The following is a 23,785-nucleotide window of genomic DNA, read 5'->3' on the forward strand; positions in this document are numbered from 1 at the left end:
GCTTATTTAAATCACTGCAGTGCAGGGTGCAGTCTGTTACTGTGGCAGTCAAATGGACGGTCACCCATGTCAACAGAAATAAATGTTTACAAGATAATTACGGTATGTACAGAGCAGAGTTCATCATGGTAGTTAATATCATCAGCATTACAATTTGGAACTATTAATATTAATATTAATTAATATTAAAATTAATAGTTAATAGTAAAATTTATGTTCAAACTATTAATATTAATATTTTAAAAAGTACAATTTTAAATTATTCCACAATAATTAAATACAAGCAATAACATGACTTATCTCTCCATGAGGCTTAGATGTGAAACCTTATAGCTGAATTATATTAGCAATATTGTATATTATGACAATTCTAATCAATTTTTTAAATGAAATTATCATCCAAGTTTAGAATACAGTATATAAATGCTGAATCGATGTAAATCTAATGGGTAATGACCAAATCAATTTTACACTGTTGTGAATTTATAAACAAAATCAGAGCACACAAAGGATGTAAATCAGAATAAGACAAAATACTTGAAAGTTAAAAACGATTTTCCACAGTAGATTAAGGGTCTTCTCGCTGAGTCCATCTACTATGTCTCTGGCATCGGTGACTGTCCCTAAAATGATTCCAACATTTTATGGCTCATCTAAAACCTCCCACAGAAGGGAACACTGATGCATGTGTACAGGGCACATGGATGATGATCTTGAGTGTTCTAGTATCGTGCTCATCAGACAGGCCATTCCCCTAACCGCCATCAACATGTATACGAAACCAAAGCACTCAATCCCATGTCCCTTCCACTAAAGGTCAAGTGGACCTTCTGACCTAGAATTAAGGCAAATCTCTTGTATCATAGCAAAGAACAACCTAGGATCAAATAAACATATACTGAAGACAAACATTGAAGCGCCTTTTAAAGCTACGCTAAGCGAACGCCGCATCTCAGGTCAACGGCGAGCTTCTGCACGGCGAAGCTGAACTCAGCCAGGGGCGTCTGGCTGTGGGACACAGCGAGACCTAGAAGAGCAAGGTGGAGTGGGAGATTGCCCTCACCACTGAGAAAGTCCCGCGAGAACGCCAGCAGGATATCTTTACTCGTCTGAGGGACCACCATGAAACGATGGAAATCAAAATCAATTCCATGTTAAATTGTGATAGAAATGTAAGAATGAGACGAAACAGATTTAGCACAAACACTAAATCTGACTATAAATACAAGAATGGGAAACAGAGATACAATTAACAACAAACTGTTATGTTCACATGTTTTATTTGGGTGTGAGTCTGTAAAACAATGTGGAATAAGAGCAAAAAATATTTGGCCTTTGGAAGGTTAGTGACTGATAATCACATATACCCTATTTCAAAGTCTCTTCTACCTTTGGCATAATATAGTTTAGCATTTATTTGTTGCATTGTGATCAGTTAAATCAGAATAGCGCCACTGCAAGGATATCAGAGGAAATGCTCTATTGCTCTCATGCTTATGGTTGAATTAACATTTAATCATTTCGACTTTTTTAGTTTACGTTTTCTTCCACGTAATAAAACACCAGTTAGCCATCTAATGCTATCTCTGAAACTAATAAGAGGCATGTCAAATCCTTGATAGGTTCATCCATGTAACCAGTCTTGTTTGAACGTTCTATATAAATTTGACAGAATGTGTATCCGTATGTTTGAGTTAAGCCCATCATACACAGGATAACGGGGAAATGAAAAAGCTACCGCAGGCAATGTCTGAGATTGAACGCCTTATTTTTAATCGGTCTTTTAGGTTTTCCACAGAAAAGTTATGAAAGAATAATTCTTCACATACAAAATATATGAGGTAGCCTAATACATAGCACCGGCGCAATTTTATGCTTGTTTATGAGTAGGCCTACATTTTGGAAACTGCCGTTTCAAATTGTATTACTGAATGTTTACAGAATCTTTCTATGGAACTGCAGGGAATTTACTTTTTTTTTCTATACATTGATAGAACTTGTACAGAATCTTTCTGTCCTTATAGAGAACATACATATTTTTAGTATAGACTGTAAGAAATTTCACATTTCCTCATAGAGAATACACATATGTTTCTATACTGTGTAACTCTGAGCCTATTCTTTATATGAGGGGAAGCTCGAGGGACTTTTACAGACTTTTTCAACGTTCTTACAGAGAATATAAATAGTTTTCCTATACACTCATATAACACTCAAAGGTTTGGGAATTGAATTAGATGCTTCCCTTTGGAATTTTTTTGAGTCTTCCAAGCTGAGCACAAATTCCTGTATTTTCAGTTTTCAAAGAGCTAAATTAGCACGTGTGGCTTTAGGTAGTGAGCATACCCCATTTCTCCTTGTGCATGGTCTGCTGGTGAACTGTGATTTCTTCGTCCAGTGATTTGAGCTCCATGGACAATGTGGAAAGGACAAGTTTGGAGGCTGCTTGGTTGAGACGGACACCTCTACTGGTGTCGTATTCTCGTATGTGCCGAATTATAGTTTTTGTGTGCTAAATATACAGTGCTTCTGAGTGGTTGCCGCTTTGTCCTCTTGCATCTGCAACCACAAACAGGACATACTAAGCTGCCAAATAATAACTGAAGGATTTACAACTTAAGTCTTTCCACATTTCCTATGAAGGAGAGGTCTCTGCCAATTTCTTTTGTTTTGTTTCACATGAAGTTTAAAAAATGTAATGACATGACTTCATGATTGAGCTACGTTTTCTATTTTTTTCCTTTCAGGTCGGCTCCCATCATAGAAACTCTGGAACTTCATGAGCACGGTGCCTGCAAATATAAAAGAGCAATAATATAAGTGTTAGAAGTAAAATTAGACTGAATCTTGATTGTGTTCAATAGGTCAACCATACTGATTGCTGAATGTTTCTTTAACAAGATGCCCAAGTCATTCGACTTGAGGTGTACTTAAATATTTGATTTTTTCTTGTCTGGATCATGGATCTCTCTCACTAGTTTTTTTTCTTCTAGGTTTCTCTGAAGGTTGTTTGAAGTAGACAGATGTTTTCATCTCACTGGATGAGTCTGGTGAGAATGATGCACATCCTTCTTTACATAGTTTTTATCATTTAAGGGTTAGGCTTCTCCACAGGGGGCTTGGAGGGGGCAGATGTTTCTCCATCAGTGGAAAGGGTCTGGAGTGTAAGCACATAACTCTTCCTTGATTGACCGCTTGGCTCCATTTTCTGTCGCTACACATCTGGCACTATAAAAAAGATATGGTAGGTGCTGTAAAAGTTATGACCATATATAAAAAAAAAAAAGTAAATTCTCTACAGGACCTGAAAAATCTTTATACATTTTATGTAATCCATGTCTGCCCTCTGTTTTTCCCTGGTTCTGTTTGGCTGTTCATTTTTGGTTCTTTGTGTGCCCCCTTGCTCTTGTGCCAGTGTTTGTTTGGTTCTGACTGGTGTTTTTTTCTTTGTGGGTTTGGTATGTTTGTACTGTTTGTACTGGCTATTGTGTGCTATGGCTGCCACATTTCATTTGTCTGCTTTTTCTATTTGTTCTTCTGTTGATGAACAGCAGATCTTTCACTGGTGGCTGCTTTATATAAGTTGCTTGTGCCTCACTCTGCTAAGGCGGTTAGCTTCAGTGAAAATGTGGCAGTAATGAAGCAGTTCTGCCTTTTCTCCTCTCATTTGACCTTTCCAGCTCTAGCAGGAGACTCATTGTTCAAGGATGGACAGTGTTTAGATGCACATGAGGTTTAAGCTGAGTGCATTGTGATTTCCATTAATTGAGACAGTGATTCTAAGATATGGTTTCTACACTAATATAAAGAACAATGTAGTCAGTTTGGCATATTCAGCACGCCATGATTTGCACGTTAGTCTTTAGTAAGACGTAAGGCAGATATCTCCAAAAATATTGTGCTAGTTCCTTTTAGTCCTTTCATGAAAATAGTTTCTATTATTGTTAGAAATTGGGCAATGGCTGTCAGTGAGTTTTTGTCTTCTCTCCCAGAGGAGCCTCCCACTAGTGGGGAGTCAGGAATCGGTGAATGTAATGCTCCTCCATCGCCTCCCCTGCAAATGTCCACTGACACCAAGGAAATGAACGTTATCTCAGGTTGTGCTGACTCCTGGCACTAGCCGAGGACAGGGATACACCCCCCCACCCCCCCCACCCCCCACACCAAGGGCACCACCTCGTTTAGACGCTTCGGTGCATCCAACAAACCCGGCAACCTGTTCCTATAGGCGGCGGGGCAAGGCAGCTCAGGCCTGGTCAGGAAGGGTGAAGAGGCTGAGGCTGATCACACGAACAAGGTTGAGTTTGCCGTGCTGGACGAGCTGGAGTATTTCAGCGAGAACTTTCTGGAAGCGGAAGACAGGGAGACGAGCGAGTTCATGCCTGAGATGATTGTTCAACAGGAGCAGGTGAACAAGGAGGACCTCAGTTACTTTTATGAGGTGTGTGGGATGTTTCTGTTATTGTCTGCTGAGCAGTTAATTGGCACAAAATTGATTTTGATAGCACTGTAAAAATGCTTCAGTTCAATACTACACTGTAGTGTGATTTGCTGATGATGGCTCTTTGATGGCTTGTCACTAACATATGCAAACATCATTCAAAAACATTGCACAGTAATCCAACATTGCATGATTTCAGTGGGGGATTTGCTACTATGTCAGGGTCATTTAGTCCCAAATACATACCTTGAATCCATTTCCTGGTACAATCTATGATTAAATCTGTGCAAAAATAAAGGAGTTGACTTCCACGTTTAAGAATTATGGTGCTGCTTGAAATTTTATTGTGTAACTAATGAGATATTGGGGCCATTTCCCAGAGAAATTTTAAACCTAAGTCTAATTTCTAAAGGTGAGTTACTTTTGGCTCTGCAGTTTAGTCCAGGACTAGGTTTATTCTATGTGAGTGAAACTGACGCACAATGTGAATCCATTTATTAACTACTGAAAGTGATATTTTGATTGACATTTGTATCATCCAGTCATGTGGCATCACATGATCAGTAAATGGTCGTGTATGGTTTGGGTCTTTTGTGTAGGTCGTGGGCCTCTTCCTGACAGGTGGATCGTGACATTCCACAACTCGGGCATCCCAGTCCACCTCCCTCGGGAGATGAGGGAGGTTACCTGGTCTAGACCTTACTTCCTTGGAACTGAAAGCATCAGAGTATACAGAGTGTTTGGGTCATTCTCACAAAGACCTTCACTTCGCAGCTCTCTGTCACAAAAGCAGGAGCAGGAAAATGGCGACGCGGTAGCACGCCGCGGCCACTCCAGGTCCGATAATGGCGCTATTGTGCTACTATCTGTCGTCTATACTACTTTTTTCCAGCAACTTAAACCACACATACATAGAAACAACAAAGCTCCCTGTATACCACCGCCATAGCCTGCTACACTTAAGACACCATGCACAAACCTACCTGGACGACGGCGTGCTTCAGACGCTCTGTGAGCTCGGGTTGCTATGCGTACCAGGCCTGCAGACCACGGCGTCGCCTAAGTCCGGATACCGAAGGGGAGACACCGCAAGCGGTGTGCAAGGAAGCAGAAGCGGGGGATTGCGAGCTGGGGTCCGTGCTTGGCTAAAAGCTAATCCTAGTCAAACCTCACACAAATAAACTATGCACTCCTGTTGCAGTCTTGCACATTATCCTACTATCCTACTGTACTAAACCAGCACTGTACTCTGAACTGTTCTGGCTGCTACCAGTGACTGCTATGTTCAGTGCCATAACTTTCAGTTCAGGGTTTGTTTATTCGTATTTTTTCATTTTCTCCTGTATTTTTCTGTAAAGGAATTTGTAAACCTTCTATAGTGTGTCATTGAAATCCAGTGGCTGGACCAGAAGCAGCACAGGACTTTGGATCCTTGGCACTTGCTCTTCTGTTCCCTGCCCAGCACATTTGCAACAGGTGTTCGGTCATGCCAAAGGCTCAGTTCAGGTTCAGGTGTGCGGGGAGCTGGAATAGGGGAGAAATGTGCACTGTCCATCTAGGCTCTGGTGAGCATGCACTGTGATCTGAACAGGGCTGTTTCTGGCATATTCTGATCCAGCACTGACTGCATTAGCACAGCACCACGTTCGCTTAGTTAATACCCACTTATTTAACACTGATTTATTTAATACACAGTAAATCTGGCTTAAAACTGTAGTGCAGGACAGGAGATCTAGTATCAGATGCCTGAATTTATCTCTTGAAGCACATTAGCCACTAGATTCGCCTGTCTCAAGATTTGCATGTTTGTCACTGCGTTTCCCTTTTCTCTGCTCTAGGTCAGATGATGAGACAGATGTTCTCTCCATTCAGGCAGATCATGGAGATCAGTGTTTTCCCGGATAAAAGCTATTCCTTCGTGAGGCATTGTAACGTGGAGCGAATGTGAGGCGGACGCATACGCCGAGAACAGCGAGATTTATTAAGGGAAAATCAATAATCAGAGTCGTGAAAACGGTGCAGGGTCAGTGAGCCAACACGTAGAGTCCAGGAATACATCTTAAACAAACAAATAAAAGCACACGATGAGAAAAAGGGAGCAGGTTATAACAATGATACAAGTAACGATAAGAGCTGACACTAGATATAAAAAAAAAAACAGGCAAAGAAAACAGTAGGCTGAATCGGAAACAGAGGCTAGGCTTTAGCCAATGACCAGCAAGCACACAGGCAACAAGCCAGCTTTTACTTACACAGGGTAATGAGGACTAATAATGCACAGGTGATGCAAATGAGGTGAAAACCAAAACAAGAACTACAGAAAATGAACCAATGAGACACGGAAACCATGACAATAGGATGCTAGGGAGTAGCCAATCATGACAGATGTGTTGTATCGAGAGACGTGTAAGATAAAGTTAGGACAGGTGCGCTGAAAGTAGCTTGCTACCTAATAGGTGTAACTTGCCATCATATGTACTGTAATTACCATTTCTATTGCAACATACTGTGATTACGATATGCCTGTTCCTATATTAAACTATGCTGGTGTCATTGTGATGTGGCTAAAGATTGATCAGAGATGTTTTGACCAAAACAGGTTTGACTCCCATGAGGTACCGGCTCATGCCATCATGTCTGTGAATAGCAAGTGTATCAATGGCTACATGGTAAAGTGCTACCGGGGCAAAGAAACCGCCAACATGAGCTCCATGCAGCAGATGCCCATACCTCAGATACTAACCATGGCCCCCTAAAGGCATAACCTCAGCACGCTACCCAACCCCCCAAAACACACAAACAAACAGGCACAAGCTCCATCGAATTTCTGAGCAAAACTCTCAGAAATAACCAATAACTACATGTCCTTTCTTTCAGCTTGTACAGTATTTCAGTTGTCAGTTCAGGTGTACAGTCCTAGCCAAAGGTTTTGAGACTGACACAAATTTTGGTTTTCACAAAGTCTGCTGTTTGTTTGTGTTTTTTTTAGATCCTTTTGTTAGATGTTTATATGGTATAGTGAAGTACAATTATAAGCATTTCCTAAGTTTTTATTTATTTTTACTTTTTATTGACAAATACATCCAGTTTAAGCAAAACCCTTTTTTTAAGACTTCTGCAATTTTTCTTGGCATGCTGGATATCAGCTTCTGGACAGAATCTTGACTGATGGCAAACCATTCTTGCCTAATCAGGGTTTGGAGTTGATCACAGGTTCTGTCCACCCTCTTTTTGAGGACTGACCACAGGTTCTCAATGGGACTGAGATCTGGGAAGTTTCCTGGTCATGGACCCAAAATTTCAATATTTTGTTCACCAAGCCACTTTGGTTATCACTTTTGCCACTTGTGACATGGTGCTTCGTCATGCTTGAAAAGGCATTGTTCATTACCAAATTGCTCCTGGACCGTTGGGAGGAGTTGCTCTTGGAGGATGTTTTGATACCATTCCTTATTCATGGCAGTGTTCTTAGCCAAACTTTTGAGCAAACACTCCCTTGGATGAGAAGCAACCCACACACATGAATGGTCTCAGGTACTGGCGCTTGCATGACTTTTTTGGACACCTTGAAGCCTTCTGTACTGCAATTACCCTCTCTCCTTGAAGTTCTTGATGAGTCGATAAATGGTTGAATTTAGGTGCTATCTTACAAGCAGCAATGTCCTTGCCTGTGAAGCCATTTTGATACAATATAATGTTGACTGCATATGTTTCCTTGGAGGTAACCATGGTTATTTAGGGTTTTCCTTCCATGCAAGCTGGAAGAGTAAAAGTTTAGTGCCATTTTACATTCTATTTTTAGTTTCTTGTTTTAAATTGCAAATGTGATCACTGTAACAAAGTACTAATTCCCCCCCCCCCCCTAATTTTGTCATTCTTAAGTGTATTCTTAAGCAACAATGTTATATTTACCACAATCTCCGGTGGCAAGCCATACATGGTTCCTCCTACTACTAATTCAGAAGCACTTTGCTTGCACAGCTGATGAAGGACATCTGTCCAAAACATCCTGTACCTCAGTACCTCGGAGAGTATTATAATTACTGGGGCTAATAGGAAAAGCTATTGCTGGCTTATATTTTCTGATAATATTGAGATTAAACAATGGCCTCACTCATTTACATTTACATTTCTAGAATTTAGCATATGTTCTTAGTTGTGTCCTCCAAATGTATCCCTAGCTGGCACAAACAGGAGTCCAAAATCGCCTTGAAACTATGACACTGGCTGAAGCTGTGGCTCAGATGTGCACGAGTGTAAAGGATTCTATCAGTGCAAAGAAGAATGAATTTATTGCACTTTTCACCCATTTAAATCAACAGACCATCTGCTTGCACTACCAATGAACACATTAGTGTTGGCAATGGCATTGGTAAAAGAAGGCCAGGAAAAACATCAATTACAAATGTCAAAGAAAAAGATAGAAACAATGTTAAAAAAAAAAAAGATGTCATAATGATGTCCCATGTCATAATGTCACAAATGAAGGGCATCCCACGCACACTACCATTCCAGATCAGTCTGTGGAAAGACATTGAAGAGGATGGGTCTAACAATGAAACTTTTCAGGTGGTGTTGTGCTAGAGGCATTGAAGATGATTTTGAAGACTATTACAAAGACACAGAAGAGGTGGAATCCAGGAGAGACCTAATTAATGGACGAGCTGAAGGAGCTGAGGGTACTGAAGCAGAGGAGCCCGAGACACGAGCAGCAGGAGGAGCCAGAGCTCCTACAGCAGCACAGCCAGCTAGAGCAGCTCTGCTCACAGCAACATTGACAGGTCACACACACACACACACACACACACACACACACACTCAAAAGCTGAATATATCTGAGCTAGAGAAAATGGTTGGTGTCAGTACTCAGTATAGCTGAAGATATCTGAGCTGGAGAGGACCATGACATTCGTCATATATATATTAGTTAGATACATGAGTTTGTAGCACTCAATCTGGTAAAACTATGCACTCTGTATGTATACTATATACTCTGTATGTATACTATGCACTCTGTATGTATACTATATACTCTGTATGTATACTATGCACTCTGTAGGTATACTATATACTCTGTATGTATACTATGCACTCTGTATGTATACTATATACTCTGTATGTATACTATGCACTCTGTAGGTATACTATATACTCTGTATGTATACTATGCACTCTGTATGTATACTATATACTCTGTATGTATACTATATACTCTGTATGTATACTATGCACTCTGTATGTATACTATATGCTCTGTATGTATACTATATACTCTGTATGTATACTATGCACTCTGTATGTATACTATATACTCTGTATGTATACTATGCACTCTGTATGTATAATATATACTCTGTATGTATACTATGCACTCTGTATGTATACTATATACTCTGTATGTATACTATATACTCTGTATGTATACTATGCACTCTGTATGTATACTATATACTCTGTATGTATACTATATACTCTGTATGTATACTATGTACTCTGTGTGTAGTACCTGGTTTAACAGTATACACTCTGTATGTATTAAGTTGCAGTCAGCTCATAATCAAACTTACAAATGTATATATCATCCTACTTAGTGTGTCTGCAGATGTGAAGAAATTAAACAGTACACAGTAAACACAAACATAACCACATTAAACACAGTCATTACCACATTAAACCCAAACCATAAATATATCTTTCAAACTACATAAAATGCCTTTTGCTGTAGGCCATGTTTCCGCAGACACTCACATTTGATGAAAATGTTATTTATTACCTTGTCTGTGGTTTTGAAATCTCATCATCACCATACAAAATGTGTTTTTTTCTTATTGGCATTCTTCATTCTTTTAATACTCTTAGTTGGAGGACATCCAGAATGTGTGTGTATGTGTGTGTGTTAGAGAGAGTGAGGGAGTGGGATAGATAGATAGATAGATAGATAGATAGATAGATAGATAGATAGATAGATAGATAGATAGATAGATAGATAGATAGATAGATAGATAGATAGATAGATAGATAGATAGATAGATACTTGCCTTCAACTACAATGCAGGGTTTCCATATATATATATATATATATATATATATATAGGTGGCGCTGTTGTTGATTGCCACTGTCAGCCTTGGCATGCTCACTGGGGGTTTGGACTTGAACAGTTGTAAAGCTCCTTTGTGACATCTGTTGTCAAGAGAGCTATATAAATCAATTTTGATTGATTGATATTCTACTGTTCTGTTCTATTCTATTCTATTCAGTTCTATTTCACTTATGTTCTAATTACAAATGTCTATAGTAGATGTTTAATTACTGCAGATCTCTACACTGACTGACTGTCTCTTAAATCGGGCTGCACCTTGTTAGGCGCCCAGGACGGCGTCCACACTGTCTGGTGCCACCCTCGCTTCCTGAGGGGAGGCTTGTTCCAGAGGGGCAGCTATGATGCCTCCATCTCAACAGACAGCGAGGCCTCCATACAGGAGATGAAGGTTATTTGTGTACATCATTTATTACTTACTTGATCACGTACTGCTTTTGCATATATGCATATGTCTGTGAATGCATCTGTATGTTTTGTTTTTTTTGCTGAGTCATGCTTTGAGTTCCTTTGGTTCGCCACTAATGCACATGTTCCCAGAAGTGTGTTTGTGTGTGCATGTATATGTGTGTGTGTGTGTGTGTGTGTGTGTGTGTGTGTGTGTGTGCACATGTTTGTACAAACACATAAAAATGACTAAGGCAAACACCCTTTGCTTGGTGATCTTCCAGGATTCACTGGCAGAGGCTAAGGAGATGTATCAGCTGGCTATGGTGTCCAATGCCCAGCTGGAAAATGAGAAGACCGTGTTGATGTACCAGGTGGACACGCTGCGGGAGACACTTCTGGAGCTGGAGGAGCAGCTGTCTGAGACACAGAGGGAGTGTGAGGAGAACACAAAGGTGAGCGAGAAGAAGAAGCCCAGGGTGTTGTGAGTTGGGCGTGGTTCTGTGGGAAACACAGAGTGGTCTAGACCAGGTTTTCTGTGGGTGGTCGTGGCTCTATGAGAAACACAGAGTGGTCTAGACCAGGTTTTCTCTGGGTGGTCGTGGCTCTATGAGAAACACAGAGTGGTCTAGACCAGGTGCTCTGTGGGTGGTCGTGGCTCGATGAGAAACACAGAGGGTTCTAGACCAGGTTTTCTGTGGGTGGTCGTGGCTCTGTGAGAAAGACAGGGGTCTAGGCCAGGTGTTCTGGCGTGGGCATGCTGCTTTTAACACACCCATAAGAGGCTTGACTGTTAGCAAGTGAGCACGGTTAGAGAAAGCCAAGTGTAAATTGTTGTAAATCAATATTTTCATATACTGCTTGACCAAAATAATAATTAAATAACTAAAAGACACCACATTAAATTTCCTCACTGAGTATGAAATGGTGGTGTTCCTTTGGCCGAGGCCAACGGCCAGAGTTAAGACACTGTGAGAACTTTAACCCTCATGTTTGAAACTGTTCCACCCCATGTCTGTGTGCTAGGAGTATGAGCGAGAACACCACGCACATACTGTCCTTCAGTTACAGTTCAGTGAGCTGAAGAAGACGTTGAGATACTGAAGGTAAGGGTTTCCTGTTACCATTACGAACCGCAGGAACCACACTCAGCCACGCACCGCCACGCCTACTTGCAAACACCCCTCATCTGATTCACCAGAGTTCGAGCAAGCACCTGATCCTCATTCTCCTCATTACTGCCCCCTTTATAAGTTTCCCTACCCCACATTCACACTGTGAAATATTGCTACTCTATGGTGCATACCGAGTGCTCTAGAATTTTCTTTGTCTTCGTGGTTTCTGACTTCTGCCAGTTTTTTTTTTAGAGCTCCTCTCCCGCCTGACCCCTGGACACTCCTCACCCCCAGACTCTGCCCCGTGTTATCGACCTTTGAACAACCTGACCTTGAATACCTGCCTGACCCCCACTGATTTGTTTGGTTTCACTATTAAAACCTCTTGCATTTAGATCCTCTTCCTCATGTGTGTGTGTGTTCAATCGTTACCATTTCCAAGCCCTGACCAGCCACTGTCTGGCCAGCTTGAGCTGGAGTTCTCTACGTCGTTTGGTTTAACTGTAAAGTTGCCGACCACTGATTCCGGGCATTTTAAAATGTCCTTCTGCTTAAAGAAATAAAGGCTTTTCTTTATCTTCCTCGAGCTTGAATAGGCCAGCACTGCCATCCAGTTCCACCTAACATATGAAATGTGACACTTGGTGTCACCCACACCTGTGGAGGAACATACTGTCCTTCTTATCCCCACCCAGCTGTTCCTACTCTGTTCACTCGTCTGCTCTCTCTGCTCTGATCTGACTCGCCTGGTGTTCTTCCAGCTCCGTGTCCTGTGGTACTATCACTGAGTTTCAGATCAGTGCTCAAGCAACTTGTCTCAGTTTACCTCATGCAGGTTGCAAATGACATCCATATAGACTGTACAAAGCATACGGACTGTAGCCGAACAGAAACTGTTCAAGGAGGTGTGAGTGATAGACAAAGTCAAGGCGATGTATTGAGCAACAAGTCAAGGAGTGCAAATGAGTGGAAAAGTGGTGGACCTTGCCGAGCAACCTCTCACACAGGAGGAGGGAGGAGCTTTAGAACCTCTCACACGGGAGGAGGGAGGAGCTTTAGAACCTCTCGTACAGGAGGAGGGAGGAGCTTTAGGACCTCTCGTACAGGAGGAGGGAGGAGCTTTAGAACCTCTTGTACAGGAGGAGGGAGGAACCTTAGAACCTTTGGTACAGGAGGAGGGAGGAGCTTTAGAACCTCTCGTACAGGAGGAGGGAGGAACCTTAGAACCTTTGGTACAGGAGGAGGGAGGAGCTTTAGAGGATATGAAAGTCCCAGATAACCAAACTGAAAAGACCACATGACATTTCAATGAAAATATAAAAGAGGCACTTTGAGCACAGCAAAACGGCTCCGAGCCTATTCAGTCTTAGCTGCTGGAGTCTGCATTCATTCCTCAGAAAAGCAAGGTGATGAAGGTACTGTTAAGGAAATTAATAGACCAGGGCTCAACAGAAAAGATCAGGAGCTCATAAAACCCCTGATGGAGCTGAGGTGGCGATGACCAGCACCAGTTGACTGTGTGCGACGGAGCCTGCACGTGAGGTGCTCAGCAGGTCACTGCAGGAGGAGGAGCAGGGAGTTGCTTTATTTCTAGATAGCTGCTAAGAAGCTGGAGCTCTGGACTTTGAGGTATTCACACCAGAGCAGGAGGATGAGCCCAGTGCCGAGACCCGGAAGGAAGCAGATACTACTGGGGACAAGGTGAAAAGCACCAGGATGAAGCTTAGGACAGACAACACACACAACTGCTGTGTTTCATAGCATGGCCAGACAACACACACGACTGCTGTGTGTCATATCTTAGGACAGATTACACACATGACTACTTTGTGTCATAGCTTTAAAAATTTTTTACATTTTATTTAATCTTATTTTGGAAGATCATTCTTCTTAGTATCAGATATTTTCTTTCTACTACCAATCAGTGTCAGATGAAGAAGTTTCCAGGTATTGAACACCGGAGACGAAATCTCCTGGCGGCTCCCTCGTTGCCAATCTGCACTGTTGAGGGGACAACTTATATAGGGTCAGATGTGTTTCTTAAGTGCCAATCAAATAGAACAAGGCAAACGATTTTTCTACTCCTGGAACAGTATAGATGGACAGCAAATGCTGGTTTCTATCAGTGTGCACTTTGCAGTTTGGAGGATCCTTGGCTTTGATTCTGCTGGCAGGGCTATAATTCTACTGTTGCCACAAAAGGAACAAAAATAGCACCCAAGATATGGGCAATGACATTTTCAAGGATGCCTTGCCTCCAAAAAGAAAGTCTGTGACCTTCAACATCGAAGAGGATGGCGTATAGTTCTCAATGAAGGACATTCGGTTGTGAGACGTGGACTGTGTGATGAAAACCCCTTGTATATACTGTATATTTGTTCTGTGTGATTTTGTTCCACAGTCTGTTCCTGCACATTACATATCTATGATTACTTGTGATTAATTCACTATACAACAATTTACATGCTACCTCACAATATTCTAAATCAACTTTTAAAAAAAGTAGAAAAATTGTAGAAAATTGTATGTGGTTTAATCTTTAAATCATGTCAATTTCATTAAACTTACAAAATCTTTATGATGATTAAATATAAACATAAGTTTGAGATACAATTACAATGTTTACACATTTAAAAAAAAATATTTTCTCTATAAAGACAAATAAATATTCTGTAAAAACTCAGATTATATATATTTTTTAAAAATGTAAATTCTCTAGAATGCCATAGAAAGATTCTGTAATTCAAGTCTGGTCTTTACCTGAGCTCCAGAAGTCTCCAGTGGTGCAGGTCAAACTATCTGGATCCTCCCAGTGTATTGAATACTAGGATTAAAGGCAGGCTTACAGAATATAGAAAAAATAAAAATAAATTTACTATAAGGACATAGAAAGATTCTGTAAAAATTATGACAGCATATAGACAAGAGTACAGAAAAAATATGTAAATTACCTCTAAGGACAAAATATTACATAACACCGCCACCTGGTGGTGAAAAAATAGTCCTACAAAAAAATGTATTACTTATAAAAACTAGAAATATGTAATTGTTATGTGTTTGTTGTGGAAATATTACATAATTTTCAATTATGTTAATGATATATCTATCATGTATTTTTGCTTTCTCACAATTACCTAAGCTATATTGAAAATTACAGGAAAAAAATGAAAAATGTAACAACAAAAAAAAGACACAATTAACAGAACAAGTCTGTACAGTTAGTAAGCGGACCCTAACCCTAACCCTAACTAAACCTGGCACTGATCCACCTTTAGGCCCTTTGTAAAAGGCTGAAATTACCTCTGCGGTCCGCCTATTACCTAAGAGTCCCATTAGGGTTTCTCGCCTGCCAAAGCTAAAGAGGTTGCCAGGTCCACCAAATCTGACACAGTGGGTTATGAGGACATCCTGGACAAGACTGACTGGTCAGATCGGACATTATTCGATTTTTAGTCCTGTTTTAAAGGCTGATATTACCTATGCAGTCAGCCTATTACTTACGTGTCCCATTAGGCTCTCTGCCAGGACCACCAAAACCTGTGTATCACGAGCATATCCTGGCTAAGAGGGTGTGGTCCACTTTTAGACCAAATTTGCTACAGTATGTCATCAGGCCGTGCTAGATGAGCCACTGTAGTCACCTCTAAGATTGGACTATTTTTGAAGAGTTGGGGCCATATGTCACCAATGAGTTCCAGGTATTAACACAACCCCTAACCCACTGCTACAATGGCCCAAGATACCATTAGATTAAAAAAGATGTCTTCCTACTTCATACATCTTTTGAATATATAATTATTATTGGTAACATCCGTTCCAACTGAACATGTGCTCAGCAAACTGCAAGATACATTCATCCATTATGAACAGTGCAGTGCACATCATGTCATTTAGGACAGACTATGTTCTAAACTTCACAGAGCAAGATTGATAATATGCAACTTAATATACAATCTTGTTCCCGTAATCACTACTTTGCCAGTATGCATAAAGCACATAATCTGGAACCTACATTAGTGATGTATATTTTAAAAGTATTCCAATAAACTTAATTTAATTTTAGTATTTGACCTATGGCTCAAGATGTGTACTAGGAAGCAAGAATCATGAGTTAATACATCAGCACCATACACAATGTGATTTTTCAGCCCATTTTTCAATTTATTCATTTGACTATATGGCAGGCTATGTGGCAACTATAAATTAAGATAGTGTTTATTATTGTTTATATCTGATTGGAATTATTTGTACACAAAGTTTTGTCCCATATAAAATGTATTTTACAATGGAAAAGATCTAGAATGATATAATAATGGGAAGCAGTACAATATTTTGAAAACTAAATCACTAATGGACTTGAAATGGGGGCAGCAGTCTTTATTGACTGTTGACAGTGTTTCACAGATACCATTATTCTCATTTTAAGTGATTTATCATTTATTTATCATTTATAAGTGACTTGGCAGGTTGTCCAGATAAAGTACTTCCTTTAAAAAAGTTTGGACTTGGCCGTGCTATATTAAAATGTGCAAAATGGGTTAATTTAATTGCAAAGATGATTGTCATTGGACATGGTGACTATGTTGAAAATACAACATTGTGCAAATTTGACCGATGTGATTAAATTACTACAATAGTAAGAGGTATACACAGACTACGAGGTGGTGTAGCATCACAAGCTGCTGGACAACCTACTGTGTGTGACTGCAGAAATGTCCAGAAGAATCAAAACATTTTTGAAGCTTTGGTAGCATGAAGATTCTCTGTCGCTGCTATGAGGGCTGTTTATGGTGACTGTGCCGGTTTGTGCCGGTACCCAGACATATTGGGATCGTGGAGCTGTTTCTGGGAGAGGAAAAGAGATGAAAGGAAGCAGATCTCTTGAGAGGAAGAGAGTGGAAGGAATTGGATCATGTGGCCATGTAGTGAGGTTGCTGGAAGTCAGACGTTTGTCTGAAGAGAAGAGAAACAGAAGCTAGACACTTGGATGTGGGGGTATGAACACTTTTTGGAAGAGTGGGAACAGAGGAAAAGAACTGGAAGATTGCCGCAACCTTCTCCTGAAAGCAGGTGATGAAATCCTCGGGAGTGAAAGATGAGGGTGGAGGGGGAGGGTTAAGGACCGAAGAAAAAACACTGAAGAGCTCGTATGGATCAGATGCTTATGATTAAAATGTTCTTCTGTAGCAGCATGACTTTGCAGATGGTACTTCCAGTGAGTACTGGTATGAGCTGAGGTCTGAATCCAGGAGAGGTTGTTGTTTTTTTTCCCACTGTCTCTATGCAGTCCTTTTCGATTAATATGACTGAAAATTTGAATTGTAATGACATTTTGGAGTTTTCTCCTGTGGTAATACAGAGCACAGAAGAATCATTAATGAGGGGAGCATAGAAAGGAAAGTATTAGTAACTGTATCCAGGGAGACAGAAGAAAGTGGGTTTTGAGCTCCAACATTTTCTTGGAGCTCAAACTTCACTAGAGGTGTGCTAAATTTTCAGAAGTTCAGAGTGTGCTGAACATTTAGGAGGTGCTCTGTGCAGCACTCTGTTTATTGTTTAGTGTGAAATAGGCAGTTTGATATCAACATAATGGATTTAAATCACAGTATGTTAAAGATCCCCTCAAAAATATACAGTTGTGGCCACTTTGAAGTCGCAAAACAGTGTGGTAATGAACTGTATGATTACTTACTGATATCCTAATCAAGAGCTACTCCATTAGCCATTCTCTGCCATGGTTTTGCGTTGCATAGCCTTGAGAAGCATTCAGCCAAAATTACAATGTCAAAGGCAACGAGAAGTCTCATATTCTCCAGGTTTTATGAAGTGTGGTGCAATTTCCACGACAAATTATAGCCCTACATTGAAGTAAATTTTGCGCACAAAAATGCTTCTAAAATTCTTGTCTGTCTACTGGGAAGTCAAATTTACTGTCTGATATAGACCCTTGTTGAACAGCATTTATCTTGTTTCCATGTGACTTGTCCTTTATATAGTATATAGTGTGAATTGCGACTATAAGTCTTAGGCTTAAATCTTTACAACATAATTAGCTTTACACAGATGCTAAATTTTTGCAGGCCAATCTAATTTTTTAATACCATAACCCAAGGACCTAAACACCAGAACTCTACAGGACAGAGCTGATGCAATGAAATATAGTTACACTTTTGATTTTAAAATAGAATTAAACTTCCATGTGACAGTTGCATTTTCACACCACTATTTCTTCATGCATACCTTCACAATATTCAGCGTATTACTTTCGATTGTTAAAGAATAAATGCTCAAGAAGTAAACAAACAGCAGAACTGTTTGAAAATTAACTTTGAAAAGATTGTCAACTGTTTTTACCTTATAGTTGCAGAAGGAGCATGTGGTGAATTCACTTTGACCAATTAATTCATACAGTATTCCAAAGATGATGATGGATGCCAACGTGCTTCCTATTCATGTGACACCGGTTACAAAGCATTTGATGAAAAGTGGCGGGGAGTAGTAACCTGCCAACAGCCTGACTACAGGGTCGTCCACAGCTTCTGGCGTGTCCACAACCCAAGCTGGGCCAACATCAACACCCAGAGACAGCTCCCGTTCTGGCAGAACTCTAGGCGCAACAAGGGAAGACTCGACTAGTCCTCTCCCTCTGATTAGCAGAGCGAGGTATAACCACGTTATACAAAGCAGCTACCAACAAAAGATCTGCCTTTCTCAAAAAACTGCTCAAAAGACGGACAAACAGAAAAAGCAGACAAATCCAATGTCGCAGCCATAGCCAGTACAAACAGCACAACACACCCCACACACAAAGAAGGAAGGGGGGAGAAATAAAAAACACCAACCAGAACCAAACACCAGAGAGAAGGGGCAAAACTAAAAGGAACAGGCTAAAAAGGAACTACCAGGAACCAGAGGAGAAACAGAGGACGGGCCCCCAATTGTTACGACCCTGTCTAGGCTGTGAGGCCATAACACTGAAAAAGAAATGCAAACGGCTAACTTAAACACACAAAATATATGCTGAAAATGCATTGTAATAAAAACAGGAGTTGGAATAATATCATAATGGCAGAAGGAAATAGTTAAAAATAACAGTCATAGAACTGACATTTATGGTATAACTCAATAAATGTAACTGTAGACTTATATGTAATGAGTCATAATGAACTCCACCCTTACCTTATATATATATATATATATATAAGGTAAGGGTGGAGTTCATTATATATATATATATATATATATATATATATATATATATATATATATATATATATATATATATATATATATATATATATATATATATATATATATATATATGATGTGATATGATGTGACAGTATTTCCTGTGTGACATAACACGGCATATATTTGAATTTGCATGCTAATTTCTGCTTGACGATCATTATTCATATAATACTCAGGGGTTTAACTAATTCCAGTTTAACCGTGTCATCTCCTTAAAACTTGGGATGTCATTCATGATGGCAGGGACGCAATGTGATCAAGTCAGCATAGTGTTGTCAAGTTCTTATTATTTTATATCATTATGATATCAGAGGAAATTATGTATTTGTTGTTTCTGAGGGAAAAAAGTTTCATATTAAACTTTCATATTAATATAATTTACTCTGATACTTCAAGGAAGAGTATCTGATTTGTTCACAGCATTCATTTGAACTCAAATTTAAATTATTATGCTAAATTATTAGTAAAAAGTAGTGACAGTACGTGAGGGAAATGTGTGGGGAGGCTAACATGTAAATGACTACTAATCAAGACCATTTTTGTTACCTATACAAACAGACAGTAATGCTGAATTAATTTTCTAAGAAACGTTCACAGCCATGTTATCCAGCTTTAATCATGAACTTAAGAGATCTGATGATAGCAACACATACTAAATGATTCTCTAATTGGTTTCCAAGACGCTATGTAGCTAGCTATATTATAGCTGAATATGAATGGGTATTATTACAAACAGGTACATAGCAGTTATAAATTTGAAACTGCAAATGGAATTCCAAAATTTGCTTCTCAGTTCTGACTGGTCAGTTTCCCTACCAAAGGTTGTAGGCTTTCAACCTCAATATTTTTTTTGTTAGTGTTTTGTTTTTGTTTTTTAAATTTATCTATTGGTCCACCACCATCCCCCTCTTTAGAGGACTATTAAGACTTAATTTATACTTATGTATTGTTCATGAGGGAAGATACATAAGCGCAAATAAAGAAACAATAAAAAAATAAAATTTATTAATAACACCAGCAGTATAGTATGTACAGTTTGTATGACAGATGTTAAACATTGTTATACAGAGATAGAATTCTGTATTAGGGAGAGTTTGGATATGGAGAAAATTGTTTTGTGGTAGTTATGTAGCTTGGTATGGAACTGGGTATGGATTTGTGTACCTGCTTTTTCAGTGTTCATTTGGAGGCATGATTACTGTAGAATATTAATTACCAAGGTCCAGATTGAGTCATATTGAGTGGATTTGCCAATGCGGAACCATGCTCTACATTTCACCTAGCATGTTTTTACACCTAATTTAGATTTTCATCATAATCAAAATTATATAACTGATGATATACTGCAGTGGTTTGATTAATGTTCCAGTCTTTAATGATGATTTGGACTGATACACAAGAACACACAAACAATATATTTAAAATAAAATATAGTTTAATAATTGTAATAATCTTAATACAAGCGCTATTCATTATGATTTAATGTATGTGCAACATTAGATGCTTTATTATTATTGTTGTTGTTATTTAATGCAACACCACAAGCAAAGAGCTATGGGTCAGCTTCATTTGGAAGACGGCAATAAGTATGTCAACAGATTCATATTCTGTATTATCTATTATGTATGTCTACAAGGACAGAAGAAAAAACAGAACATTAAATACAGAAAAATCCAGTTTAAATGCAAGATTACGTTGTAAGAGTTTAACTCTTATGAGATTAAGAATGTATTAAGAAATACTCCTTTGTGAATTATCATGATGTGAATGCATCAGTAGGGTAGTGGGGGAATCAGGTTCCTGTCCGGTTGACTGGTTGTGCTCTGGTGATCCTCCCAGGATGGAGTGCACGCCAAATGCATCAGGTCTGTCTTTTCCGCAGAGCGGGTTTCAAGACAAACCATCACAAATTCATGGGGTTACACCGCTGACGCACAGAAGTCCACAGGAAAGGCCGGAAACGGGAGGGGGATGCTAAGAAGTTATCTTGCCCAGTGGGAACACAGAGTTTACAAATACTTGGAAAGATCATTCTCTACCACCTGAAATGGAAGAACAGCTATAGCTGCATAATTCTTGAGACAATTCCAACAGCTCACTCTGTAAAAACAATCTGATATCATTTGGGTGAATTTGGGTGAAATCTACGAGTACATATGCAATCTTTAAGAGTATAAACAAATTTCTACAATAATTTATGGTGATTTTATGGAGGGTTTTTTGTTGTTGTCTGTTTTCCTACGCTGGGATTATTCAGTGGAGAATATCTCTTCACAACTTGGCCGTCTCGGTCAATGAGGAACTGTACAAATGTCACACACAAACATCAGTCACAACATCACAGCACCTTCTAAGCCAAAAGAGCAGACAAGCAGTGAATTTAAAAACAAGGAACCAGATAGAGAGATAAAATGTAATGGTTCTAAATTTCCATAAATAAATGTGAATAGGAGCTAAGGAAGGACATACCTTAGTGAAATTCCACTTGATGCCACTGGAAGGGATGGGAAAGTATATGTGTTTTACCATATGAATCACTACTAGTAATTATGTCAGCCATCATAATGCAGTTACAGAGAGGTAGTGACAGAAAAGTGACAGAAGAATTAAAGCATTAATCCTGCTTTGTCATGTCATGGTTATTGAGCCCTTTGTGAGAAGATATCTGACTTGGCATGTCCCCTTTTGCTGAGTGGGTGCTGAGATGCCAATGTGGCATTACAGCATGTCCATGCAGTGCCATCACCTGGAAAGTGAGTCTGTCCAGTGCCTACACCAAAACCACCCCAAACCCTGCCCGCAAATCAGATCTCTCCAGTATTCAGATCTAACAACGTTCTCTTCGTCCAACCTTAACATTGTACCTGAACCAAATATTCTTGTGGAAGTCAATAGAACCAAGATTGAGACAGCTTTATATTAATTATTACGGGAAATAAATGCTTCTGCTTGTATCACTAAATGGGAATAGTGCTGACTTACTTTCCCAGAAATCCTTTGCCATTAGGCTGTTCCTTTAGCAAATTCTTTGATTTGTGCACTGGTGCCTGGTAGTTAAGGTTTTGTTGCTGTTTGCCTCTGTTGTGTTCTACATTTGTTGTGTTGTTCAAAAAGTAAAAGGTCAAAGTTCTTCAATATTCAAAGGCTTACCGAATTGTTCTGTAATGAGATCATTTAAGAAAAAAAGGTTCTAAGACATTAGGGTTAGGGTTAGAATAATCATATCACCATTTCTCTATAAGGAAGTAAAGTTTCTTTAAAATTTGTGTAATGCAATTCTGGTCATTACCTGAGCTCCCGTGTCACAGATTATTTCTACAGGATACAGGAAAAAATATGTATCTAAAAGAAAAATGATTATGTAAAAGTTCTGTCAGTTAATAGAAAAATATGTAAATTCTCTAGAACTGCTTAGAAAGATACTGTTAAATGTCTGTAATACAAGTCTGTTCTTTACCTGAACTCCAGAGATCTCCAGTGGGGGCAATCAGGCCATCTGGATCCTCCCTGTGTATTGGATGCTAGGGTTAGGGTTACAGAATATAGAAAACATGCATATTTTAGGAAGGAAATTTGAAAAAAGATTCTGTAAACATTATGACAGCATATAGAAAATAATATATAAATTCTCTAGAACTGCATAACCCATATAGGGTTAGGGTTACAGAATATAGAAATAAAAATATGTCAGTTCTCTTTAAGGACATAGAAAGATTCTGTAAAGGTTCTGACAGTGTGCAGAAAAAAATATTTTATCTACAAGGATATTAAAAGATTCAGTGTACAAGATAAAATATGTAAATTAGGTACAACTCCTTAGAAAGATTCTGTAACCAGAAAATGTGAAAAAAAAAATCATTTCTAACCCTGATCTTAATCTGTTTAATTTCTTCATTTCAACACTTCCACTTGTGGGGGTGAGACATTTTTTGAATTGCATTTTTTATATTTAGTTTTTCCAAAGAAATACGTAATTTCTCTACTAAAGGTGATTAAAAAAGAAAGAAAGAAAGATTATGTAATTATGTAATATCCCATGATGTAATACCCCGAAAATTCCCGCTTCTGAATCTGCGGCTTCACAAGTTCACGTATTTTTTCCTTGGAACCTCACACTTAAAAGTCGCAGTTTATCGCGTCTCACGACCTATTTCGTTGTGTCAAGTGTATCGTGTAGCGTGTTAGCTTTGCGTGTGTGTGAAAGTACGGTACGCTACATCCAGAAGAACGGAGCGGCTATTAGACATACCGTTTCATCAAGTTTCCGTGAAACTGCTAAAAATGTATCCAACGTTAGGAATAAATACATCGTTAGGATGGAATCGGCCAGAAGAATCATCTACGTTTACCTGTACAATTTTAAAGGGTGATGTAAATTATAACATCAATTTTTAAATGAACTTGAAGTGTTTTGGGGAGATATTTAAGGTTTAACATATGAAGATAGGTCCTTTTAGGCCTTTATTAGTTGTCCGTCCAAAATTCGCATTTTT

The 23,785-nt window shown here is 39.2% G+C and overlaps 1 protein-coding gene and 1 long non-coding RNA gene across 2 annotated transcripts; one reads left to right on the forward strand and one right to left on the reverse strand.

Annotated features, from left to right (window-relative positions):
• Window positions 1-8,996: 8,996 nt before the first annotated feature.
• On the forward strand, window positions 8,997-12,422 carry LOC145653799 (leucine-rich repeat flightless-interacting protein 1-like). The gene is made up of 5 exons (XM_081708042.1): window positions 8,997-9,222; window positions 10,806-10,930; window positions 11,211-11,381; window positions 11,953-12,032; window positions 12,294-12,422. Exons 1-4 carry the CDS (start codon window positions 8,997-8,999, stop codon window positions 12,028-12,030), a joined length of 600 nt encoding a protein of 199 aa, XP_081564168.1. The 3' UTR covers window positions 12,031-12,032; window positions 12,294-12,422.
• An 8,287-nt stretch (window positions 12,423-20,709) lies between these two features.
• LOC145653887 (uncharacterized) lies at window positions 20,710-22,313 on the reverse strand. The gene is made up of 4 exons (XR_014120128.1): window positions 22,275-22,313; window positions 21,762-21,786; window positions 21,535-21,594; window positions 20,710-21,334 (listed from the first exon to the last, which is right to left on the reverse strand). It is a non-coding gene; the product is annotated as an uncharacterized LOC145653887 (long non-coding RNA).
• Between the last annotated feature and the right edge of the window lie 1,472 nt (window positions 22,314-23,785).

Source organism: Electrophorus electricus, chromosome 26 (genome assembly GCF_041902795.1).
Source record: "Electrophorus electricus isolate QZ-2024a chromosome 26, ASM4190279v1, whole genome shotgun sequence".
NCBI lineage: Eukaryota > Metazoa > Chordata > Actinopteri > Gymnotiformes > Gymnotidae > Electrophorus > Electrophorus electricus.

What these genes read in the sequence shown, in the direction of transcription:
- LOC145653799 (XM_081708042.1), top strand. Translation starts at nt 8,997, where the DNA reads ATGAAACTTTTCAGGTGGTGTTGTGCTAGAGGCATTGAAGATGATTTT. An exon ending in GCTCACAGCAACATTGACAG is followed by an intron (nt 9,223 to 10,805) that starts GTCACACACACA and finishes GCACCTTGTTAG; the next exon opens with GCGCCCAGGACGGCGTCCAC. An exon ending in CCTCCATACAGGAGATGAAG is followed by an intron (nt 10,931 to 11,210) that starts GTTATTTGTGTA and finishes GTGATCTTCCAG; the next exon opens with GATTCACTGGCAGAGGCTAA.